Source organism: Pangasianodon hypophthalmus, chromosome 22 (assembly GCF_027358585.1).
Source record: "Pangasianodon hypophthalmus isolate fPanHyp1 chromosome 22, fPanHyp1.pri, whole genome shotgun sequence".
Taxonomy (NCBI): Eukaryota; Metazoa; Chordata; class Actinopteri; order Siluriformes; family Pangasiidae; genus Pangasianodon; species Pangasianodon hypophthalmus.
In genome coordinates this window covers 20,828,504-20,839,190 of record NC_069731.1, presented here as the reverse complement: position 1 = coordinate 20,839,190, position 10,687 = coordinate 20,828,504, and the positions used below count along the sequence as shown (strand labels likewise).

Here is a 10,687-nt window from a genome sequence, read left to right as displayed (position 1 = left end):
AGTGTGTGTGAGAGAGAGAGAGTATGCAGTGTGTGTGTGTGTGTGAGAGAGAGAGAGTATGCAGTGTGTGTGTGTGTGTGAGAGAGAGTATGCAGTGTGTGTGTGTGTGTGAGAGAGAGTATGCAGTGTGTGTGTGTGTGTGTGAGAGAGAGAGAGACAGTATGCAGTGTGTGTGTGTGTGTGAGAGAGAGAGAGACAGTATGCAGTGTGTGTGTGTGTGTGTGTGTGAGAGAGAGAGAGTATGCAGTGTGTGTGTGTGTGTGTGTGTGTGTGTGTGTGTGTGTGTGTGTGTGTGTGAGAGAGAGAGAGTATGCAGTGTGTGTGTGTGTGTGAGAGAGAGAGAGAGTATGCAGTGTGTGTGTGTGTGAGAGAGAGAGAGAGTATGCAGTGTGTGTGTGTGTGTGAGAGAGAGAGTATGCAGTGTGTGTGTGTGTGAGAGAGAGAGAGTATGCAGTGTGTGTGTGTGTGAGAGAGAGAGTATGCAGTGTGTGTGTGTGTGTGTGTGTGTGAGAGAGAGAGAGAGAGAGAGTATGCAGTGTGTGTGTGTGTGTGTGTGTGTGTGTGTGTGTGTGTGTGAGAGAGAGAGTATGCAGTGTGTGTGTGTGTGTGAGAGAGAGAGAGAGTATGCAGTGTGTGTGTGTGTGAGAGAGAGAGAGAGTATGCAGTGTGTGTGTGTGTGTGAGAGAGAGAGTATGCAGTGTGTGTGTGTGTGAGAGAGAGAGTATGCAGTGTGTGTGTGTGTGTGTGTGTGTGAGAGAGAGAGAGAGAGAGAGTATGCAGTGTGTGTGTGTGTGTGTGTGTGTGTGTGTGTGTGAGAGAGAGAGTATGCAGTGTGTGTGTGTGTGAGAGAGAGAGAGTATGCAGTGTGTGTGTGTGTGAGAGAGAGAGAGTATGCAGTGTGTGTGTGTGTGTGTGTGTGTGTGTGTGTGTGTGAGAGAGAGAGTATGCAGTGTGTGTGTGTGTGTGTGTGTGTGTGTGAGAGAGAGAGTATGCAGTGTGTGTGTGTGTGTGTGTGTGTGTGTGTGTGTGTGTGAGAGAGAGAGAGAGAGTATGCAGTGTGTGTGAGAGAGAGAGAGTATGCAGTGTGTGTGTGTGTGTGAGAGAGAGAGAGTATGCAGTGTGTGTGTGTGTGTGAGAGAGAGTATGCAGTGTGTGTGTGTGTGTGAGAGAGAGTATGCAGTGTGTGTGTGTGTGTGTGAGAGAGAGAGAGACAGTATGCAGTGTGTGTGTGTGTGTGAGAGAGAGAGAGACAGTATGCAGTGTGTGTGTGTGTGTGTGTGTGAGAGAGAGAGAGTATGCAGTGTGTGTGTGTGTGTGTGTGTGTGTGTGTGTGTGTGTGTGTGTGAGAGAGAGAGAGTATGCAGTGTGTGTGTGTGTGTGAGAGAGAGAGAGAGTATGCAGTGTGTGTGTGTGTGAGAGAGAGAGAGAGTATGCAGTGTGTGTGTGTGTGTGAGAGAGAGAGTATGCAGTGTGTGTGTGTGTGAGAGAGAGAGAGTATGCAGTGTGTGTGTGTGTGAGAGAGAGAGTATGCAGTGTGTGTGTGTGTGTGTGTGTGTGAGAGAGAGAGAGAGAGAGAGTATGCAGTGTGTGTGTGTGTGTGTGTGTGTGTGTGTGTGTGTGTGTGAGAGAGAGAGTATGCAGTGTGTGTGTGTGTGTGAGAGAGAGAGAGAGTATGCAGTGTGTGTGTGTGTGAGAGAGAGAGAGAGTATGCAGTGTGTGTGTGTGTGTGAGAGAGAGAGTATGCAGTGTGTGTGTGTGTGAGAGAGAGAGTATGCAGTGTGTGTGTGTGTGTGTGTGTGTGAGAGAGAGAGAGAGAGAGAGTATGCAGTGTGTGTGTGTGTGTGTGTGTGTGTGTGTGTGTGAGAGAGAGAGTATGCAGTGTGTGTGTGTGTGAGAGAGAGAGAGTATGCAGTGTGTGTGTGTGTGAGAGAGAGAGAGTATGCAGTGTGTGTGTGTGTGTGTGTGTGTGTGTGTGTGTGTGAGAGAGAGAGTATGCAGTGTGTGTGTGTGTGTGTGTGTGTGTGTGAGAGAGAGAGTATGCAGTGTGTGTGTGTGTGTGTGTGTGTGTGTGTGTGTGTGTCTTGTCTTGCATACGAGCTTTTGTCTATGAATTCTTGAATGATCCTCTTTACAGAATGAACGCACCTTCTGCAGCTTCTTGCTGCTTGTTGTACTTTATCATAAATCCTGCATCACGCACATGTGGAACATCTGGTTTGTGGCTGGAGACATGTGAGAGAGCAGAACCCAAAAAAATGACCCTGATCGTTACCTCATGACCTCGGTTCCTTTTTTCCTTGTCGCTTCAGCTCCTCTTACAGTGTGACTGAGCATGCTCACATCTCTCAGATAAACACGACCCTGAAGGCAAATGACTCACGGGGAAAAGTCCCTTTATGAGAAATGCACACGGCTTTGTTATCTGATACTTTCAAATTAAGTGTTTTGAGTTAAATGTGAAACAATATCGACTCGCTGCTCCACAGACTTGAAAACTTTCCTTCTTGCGCAACAAAATGAGACGGACGTTGTGCAACTCCAGTAAAGCAGCAGCTCATTTGCAGGTTCTGGGGTTCAGGATTATAATTAGAATCGTTTCCTTCAACTCAAACACACTTCATAACCCAAACTCCAGAGTTCACACGAGACTTTATTCAGTGTAACATTTGTAAAATCTGTATTCATGTAGTAAAAAATTATTAATAAATTTACACAGCTGATTTCTCATTTTAAACTTTTACAGTTTCAGATTTGGTGAAAATCTTTCTCACTAACGCTCTTTTTCCTCATTTTGTTTAGATTTATCCATAAATAAATAAACAAACATCAAAGCAGTGATGAGAAGTTGGTAATGAAGTCGTGTTTATAAAAAGTCAGAAAGTAAAGAAGAAATCAGAGCCGTTTTTATCCAGAAGTTTCCTCACGTCTCTCTGCTGCTTCTGAAATCATTAAAACTGAAGTTTTACAGACAGGAAATTTCGGTATAAATCTACGATACGTCGCAGTACGTCACTGTCTGATGAGAGCAAAAACTGAACCTTAGTTTCATTTCTCAGTGTGATTTAAAATATCGTCTCATTCTTTAATGTTACGGTGCAAAGACATTCACAGCGCAGGAATCTCTCTCCGTCTGCCTGCAGGATATTACACATTTTCCAGGTCAGAACATCAGGTTTCACTGTGACCAGTCGGTTTAAACCCAAACGACCCGCTGAGCAGTTTTTCTGTTCCTGCTTCCCGAGCAGACGGAATTCAGCTTCATCTCCGGCTCCTGGTGGGTTTCTGACTCCTGCGTGTTTTTGGGGTTTTTCTGCAGCAAATTGATGAAGTCAAATTCACCCACATTTCAGCGATCTCATCAGTGCGAGTAAAGGTGAACTCGCTCAGCGCACATATACAGAAGATTTGATCTCTGACAGCATTCCAAAGAGAGCTTGATAAAAAACAAGCTGAGTCCTGTTGCTCTCCTCACACACAGGAACCATCAATCATTAAAGAACCTCCTGGTCCTGTAGCTTGCTGGACCTAGCTGACCAGGAAGGCACCAAAAAAGCTCGACTTCTCGTCCATTTCAATGGTGCTTACGTTACTGACGGTTACGAACAGCCTGTCTCCGCCTCCAAGCTGGAAAAGCCCCGCCTGGTAGATGGAGTACAGTCCGAACTCAGCGTCCCGGGACCAGCAGGTCGTCCTCGCGTTCTTCATCAGGAGGATGGGCACCGGATAAGAACCCACTTTTTTATATACATACTGCAGCATCGGCTTTCCCCTGGCCGCACCCTCATCTTCCTCCTGTTCCTCTTCTTCTTCCTCTTCCTCTATGAGCGTGTGCTTGAAATACGTCTGAGAATAAATGTAGTAGAGTCCGGCCTGCGGCACCACCAGCTCTCCATCGCTCAGTTCCACGTTCTGGAGGAAGGCCAAGCCTTTCTCGGATTCCCACGACTGGATTTTTTGGCCGTACACCTTCCTGTTGGAGGCACCTACAGCGGCAGGGCCAGAGAGAGGGATTATAGGGTTGGCTTGGCTAGAAAAGCACCATTGTTTCAAAGTTTGGCAGCGCAGACGAAAGAGATGCACATTTCAAAAACCAGTCTCAAGTTGCACAGCAGCCTTTTTTCATTTTAGTCACAATCTACAGCAACAAAATTCAAACTGTGTGTTTTTGTGAGAGCAGAGTTTATAGAACTATCAATACTTCATCTACACAAAAAAGAAATATGTTAACTATCTCCACAGAGTTGATTTACAGATACGCAAGCAAGTGCTGTTTACAAAATCCTGCGCTAGCCAGCCTCTTCCTGGACTCGTGGTGTGCAATAAAAGTTCATATTTGTGTGGACTTTGCTTCCAGTCAGTACAACAATCTACAAAACAATTCACCAGCTGAAAATGCTGCTTGGGCGATGATCACATGACGGAACATTTTATTGTTGTATTTAATTAGGTTTTAATTATGTGTCCAAGCAGATAAACAATCATTAGCAAAATAATTAAATGTTTTGCCTGATTTATGACTTCTATAAACTTCAGTCTGTGTGTAACACTGTATAAGAGCTGTGTAAGATATTCGTTTAATTCGTACCTCCAACATCCTTGTCTGAGTCTGGTGTGTAACTGCCCGTAACATGAGCAGCAATCTTAGGCCGTGGGAGAGCATCCTGGTCCTGCATCACCAGCGAGGGAAGAACTCGGGACACTTCATCTGTTAAAGTGTGACAGTTTTCATTTCAGTGCTCATGTCTCGTAATTAAATCAGTGTCTCCTCTTAACACTCCTCTTAACACACTGCATTAAGTCCACTTCAGGACGTTGAACTGAACTGTGACCTCGACTCTAAAGTTATCACTCATCCAACACGAAAGGAATTTTTTATCTCGTACCTTTAACTGCTGAGGAGATTTCTTCCTGGTAGCGATTAGACATGGACTGTGAAGACACGACACGGATATTTGGCATTCATTCAAGCAACATCTGAGTTTTAAATTTCACTTATTGAATTCCGTCTCAGGGCTGATTTGTGTGTTTAATTCCTTTAGTCATTAAAAATGAAACATTATATTAGCTGTGCAGGAGTTCATTGTTGTTTCTGTGGAGGAGAAGGAGGAGGTTTTACCTTCTCGATGAGGAAGTGGAGCTGTTGCGTGACCTGCCAGCAGGGATCGTCCTTTCCCTCCGAGCTGCTCGGGTCAGAACCTTTCAGCGCGCGCAGGTTCGAGCGCATCAGACACGACACACTGCTTTTGGAAAACGTCTCCTTCATCTGTTAATGAACAAAATTTTGTTTCAGCATTACAGTGTGCAGTGTGTTGCTCTGCGAGAGACGCTGTGTGTGATTGTCATACAGACACTTCGGCTCTGAAGTGGACCAGAGCAGATACAGATTGTCCAGAATGAAACCGGTCCAGGACGCAGCGCATTAACCTGACAAGCCTAAAAGTGGTGTTGGCTCGGTGCCGTTGCAGTGTGTGACCTTCTGTAAGCGCTCGGCGTGTCCAGCGTGCAGCAGGAGGGAGATTATACATGGCCTACTTTTTAATTAAAGCATTTCTGTGTAATTTCCTCAAATCAGGAGAACACTAGAACCTCCACACTGCGAGTTCTCTCATCTCCAGAGTCGCTCTGTCTGCACTTTTAAATGATTATTCTTTAGCTTTTCCTCTCTGGATAAATAAAATCAGAAATGATTGTGCATTAATCCCAGCTTTGCACACTCAGACTTCACTCCATTGCGCAACAAAATCGTACACAGATCAGATCCCCTGATTCACAGCAACCATTTTTAACGCAAAGCTGTAAACCGTTTGTATTTTTACACGCACACACGTGAAGAGATTTTTTTGCGCCGTGTGTGTGTGTGTGTGTGTGTGGTTGTGTTTTATCTACAGAAACCTGCTGGAACGAGTCCAGAACAGAACAGAACCGAGCTGAAGCTCCTGCGCGCGCAGAGAAACGGACAGATTTGTGTTTGCATTTTCTACAAAATTCAGCAGAAGTTTAAATTGCGCTAAAGTTTCCGCCGCGCGCGCAGGAGCGAGTTTAACACTCAGACCGAACCGGAGTGAAGTCTCTCTGCTCCGACCCCGGCGGTGTGCAGGTCGAACCCCGGCTCTTACCGTGCTCAGAACATTGCTGAAGTAGATGAAGGTGACGGCCACAGCGATGGTCTGCAGCAGGATGGCGGCGAGCAGCAGGAGACCGATATACTGCATTGTGCGCGAGCTCGACATGATGACCGACAGCGCGAGACAAAAGCTCCAGCTCCGGTTCCTGTTCTGTACATATGAAGAGAAAAAACCACCACAGGGAGGAGGAGGAGGAGCGGGAACATGCAGCACACACACACACACACACACACACACACACACACACACACACACACACACACGGGTTCTTTCGGTTTCTGTGTTTTGTGAAACGGGTTAAAAAAAATGGTTTTTTTGCAAAAGCGAAATTAAAACATAACTTCAGCCTCAGGATCATCAGCTCGCAGAGGAAACTAATCATAATAATATTCATTAAATCCAGAAGGTTTTTAAACATTAACTTCTCTTCACTCTCAGGAGCAACAGTTTATAGTTTATAACCTTTCGAGATACACACTTCAAGGATCACATAAAGGTTCTTTAAAGGTTCTCAGTTTCCAAAAATGTTTCTGCTTGAAACTTTCTGATACTGAATCACTCTGTTTGAAGGTTCCACATAGAACTGTTTAACAGATCTCACAGAGCGACAACTGAAGAACCATTACAGGTTCTACATTCTTTTAACAGTGCAGGAATCTCTCTGGAGTTCAGTGTAGAACCTTTAAGAAGTTGCTCAGAAGTTGTATGATTGTTTGTATTTTGTAATAATTCCCGGCGTCCACTCCGGGGGAATTTCGGCCTCACGCTCCATATTCCCAGGATACACTCCGAATCCTCCACCACCCTGAAGAATGAATGAAATGATTCCTGATAAAGACCAGAACTTAATCTCAGAACCTCTCTGGAACTAGTTTGCTCTTCTGCACTAGTTTGAATGTCTTAATGAATAAAAAAAAGGTTCTTCACAGGTTCTTTAGACAGTCGACTCCTTAAAGAGATGTACACGTCAGATAATCACAGTAAGCCAAATCATTCCGTAAATGAAGTGAAACTAAACAGGAAACAGAGTTGCAAGAATGAGGAATAAGAATCTGAACCTACCAGTGTGTTCTCTGAGTTTAAAAAGTTAAGAGTTCTGATCGGATCTTCTCGGATAAGGAAACACTCTGTGGCAGGACTCTACAAGTCGAAGAATGGTTACGTATAGATTTTATAGATTTTATTGATTTTATTGCAGTGTTCCTTCAACTGCTTCATGAAGACCCTAAACCACATTTCATATTTCTCTCTAAAGCATAAGAACACAGAGAACCAGCTCTAGAACTTGCTACGCTCTTAGAAAGAACAGTTTCTCCAGGGTTCCTTCAGTTCCTGTGCTGTAGGTTCTGAACTGTGTTGTTTTTTAACAGTCACGCATTTTCAAACACTGAAAATATGTTTTAAATGAAAGCAACAGATTTTTCCTGCAGTTTATCCAACATGGATTGTGTTTTATTTAAGCGGAACCGTCAGGATGAATTTATCCGCAGTGTGTGTAGGACTCAATCCTCACATGTGTTTGCGATTTCTCCAGCCTGTTGGGGAGTTGTGTGTTTGTACGGTTCCTCACCGGGGCGTCTGCAGGGACGTGGAGCTCTTAGGAGTGATTTATTGAGCTATTCGGTTCTCCTGTCTCAGCTTCACATGACAGGTTCCACTGAATCCCCTTAAACACGGACACTGAGACTTTCCACTCCTGATCAAACACAGATCCATGCAGTGTTTATAAACAGTTTATATAGACTTTATATAGACTTTATAGAGTTTATAGTTATAGACAGTTTATAGAACGTTTATAGAGAATTTATAGAGTTTATAAAGACTTTATATAGAGTTTATATAGAGTTTATAAAGACTTTATACAGAGTTTATTCAGAGTTCATATAGAGTTTAAAGAGAGTTTATAGAGAGTTATATAGAGTTTATAGTTATAGAGTTTATAGAAAGTTTATAGAGAATTTATAGTTTATAAAGACTTTATACAGAGTTCATATAGAGATTAAAGAGAGTTTATATAGAGTTTATAAAATTTAAAGAGAGTGTATATAGAGTTTATTTTCTGCTTATAGTCACATATTTAATTGTGAATCACTAACGAGCTACAGAACCCTCAGAACCCTCAGAACCCTCAGAACCCTCTCTCCCTCTGCGCTCTGTGTGAGCTCGTATTTAAAGCACGTGGTTCCGAGTCGGTGTCGGAACCTGACGCTCGGTGACCTGCTGGATTTATACTGTCCTTACACAGCTGGGTGCAAAAGTTTTCACACCCTCGATTCTAAATAATTAACTCAGGACGTTCTGATGTGAGTTTCAGTTTCACAGATTCTGAATCTGCTAAAGTATTAAAATATTATTTCTGACTATGATACATGATTGTGGATGTTTTTATTTGTCTTATGGATTTGTTCCACTGTGTGTTTTTATTTTACCGAGTGAATCTCTGCAGTTTTTTCAGTTTTTCTTCTTCTTTGATTGTGTGTTTGTGTTCAGTGTTTCGTTGCATTTCTGAGTGATGTCGCAGTCCGTAATCTCTCTCCATAAACACTCAGATAAATTTTCATCTCCTTTTTGGTCTGAGCTGTTTTCATCTTACTGTCTCTTAACTCAAATCAGTTTCAATTTTTTATGAATTAAATAAGACATTACAAAGCACTGACACTGGAGACTCCTTCCATAAATGTTAAATAAATGTCTCCTCACAGGAAACTTCACCATATTAATGATTACATGTGTTTTTTAACCTGTTTATGTGGAGCGTCTGCAGTACGCGTCTCTGTGAATGAGCTGTTACTATAGAAACAATAACATATTACAATGAGCGCATTAATATAAACCTGTGATTTGCAGCTGCACTACTGTCAGAGCTGCTGTTATAGAAAACTAATCAACACCTTCTGGCCAATCCCAATCTGGAATGCAATGTGACTCCCCATAATGAACTTTATTCATTTATTATTATTAATCATTATTATTATTAATAAACCAACTGCAGATCACGAACAACGTGTACTGAATGTAGAAACAAAGTGCTTGAACGCAGAACAATGGAGGAAAAATCTCTCGCCTGCACTTTTTCAAAACTTCCCTTTTCATGTGCACTTCTTCTCTTTGTCTTTCTTCCCTCCCTCCATTCTCTCTCCCTCCCTTCTCGTGGTTCTTGTTCTGTATCTCACTCAGCCAGCTGTGTGTAGCTGCGCTCTCTCTGCAGGCCGCATGTTGACACGACCTCGAGCTGAAAAGCAGGCGACTTAAACAATGCTGCAAACACGCCAGCTAATATCTGGCACCCAGACGCTGCGAGGGAGGGAGGAGGAGAAATACAAAGAGGAAAAAAAAGAAAGAGAAAAAGAAAAACAAGCGAGCGACCAATCGCTGAGCTGGAAACTCTGGATTTTCCAGAAGTGAGGAGCGGCGCAGAGCTAGGAGTTTGGCTTGGTGCAGTTTAACTGACGCCAGGAAACAAACTCCAAACTCACTGTGTGTGTGTGTGTGTTTGTGTGTGTGTGTGTGAGTGGGAGTCTCTTTAACCCAGGAGACAGTTTGAGCCAAGCACAGAGATGACTTGCTTTAGATAAATCCTCCCCTTTACTCCATATTTTATTTCCTTTTGCATCCTTCAGCAACTTTAGCATGATGTTGTACATCTGACGAGAACATGGTGAGGGTGACTCACTCTAAATCTGGTCCACATTGTGTGTGTGAGTGTGTGTGTGTGTGTGTGTGTGTATGAGGAACTGCTTCGGGAATTGGAATTCATGCTCAGAAACACATGTCCTGGCACACTGTACTGTTAGCTGTGTGTGATTTAAAATGACGGCTCTCGAGTCACTTCATACAGAAGTGAGCATTAAAGCACACAAATCTAACTTCGTTAATAACATTATTAATGACTTCATTATCATATATGATATGGAGGAACACAGAACATGGAACATGTGGAGTGCACGGTGAGTTATGGAGGTTTGACGCAATGCCTCATTGCACATGGGGAATCAAGAATTTGGCTGCAAAAAGGAGGCCCCCAGTCTGAGAGGCCCCACTTTATTACAAAGGAAAGAAGGAAATAAGTCGATTGGAATCGAATGTCAGAGAGAGAGAGAGAGAGAGAGAGAGGAACAAGGTGAGATTAAGAAAGTGTGAAGGAATATTATGGAGTTGAGACTGAGATCTTCTGTGATTTGGTGAATCTTCCATGAGAGAAAGCAGACGTGTGTTATTGTATGATATGACTCTGACTCAGAGATCCCCAGCTCTCATTCCAGACTAAAATGAGAAACTCGGCTCTCCACGTGGGCGTTTTCCCTCAGGGACACTGAAGGGGTATTTCCATATAAAAAGAAAGCATTTCTGAAATGACTGATTGATCTGATGAGTTTGAGTGTTAAATAAAAGGCTCTTGTGATGATCAGATCTCCAGAAGAGCCAGCGGTGAACTGTGAAGGAGGATAAAATTCCCCGCCTTCTTGCTGATGTGTGCAGATAAAAATGCACAGCAGATAGAGGGCTTGTTTTTTTAGGCTCAGCTCTCCTTCCCTATTTGGGGCGGAAAGACTGCAGAAGCC

The 10,687-nt window shown here is 43.3% G+C and overlaps 1 protein-coding gene across 1 annotated transcript; it reads right to left on the bottom strand.

Annotated features, from left to right (window-relative positions):
- Positions 1-2,630: 2,630 nt before the first annotated feature.
- Positions 2,631-6,295, bottom strand: tnfsf10 (TNF superfamily member 10). Its single transcript, XM_026938255.3, has 5 exons — positions 6,117-6,295; positions 5,117-5,263; positions 4,884-4,929; positions 4,586-4,705; positions 2,631-3,983 (listed from the first exon to the last, which is right to left on the bottom strand). The coding sequence occupies exons 1-5, from the start codon at positions 6,228-6,230 to the stop codon at positions 3,526-3,528; spliced, it is 885 nt and encodes a 294-aa protein (XP_026794056.1). The 5' UTR covers positions 6,231-6,295; the 3' UTR covers positions 2,631-3,525.
- Between the last annotated feature and the right edge of the window lie 4,392 nt (positions 6,296-10,687).

Excerpts from the sequence above, each read along its gene's own strand:
- tnfsf10 (XM_026938255.3), bottom strand. The coding sequence starts at position 6,230 with ATGTCGAGCTCGCGCACAATGCAGTATATCGGTCTCCTGCTGCTCGCC. Across the intron at positions 4,930-5,116 it reads TCCACTTCCTCATCGAGAAG|TCCATGTCTAATCGCTACCA; the intron begins GTAAAACCTCCT and ends GTGTCTTCACAG. Across the intron at positions 4,706-4,883 it reads AATCTCCTCAGCAGTTAAAG|ATGAAGTGTCCCGAGTTCTT; the intron begins GTACGAGATAAA and ends ACACTTTAACAG.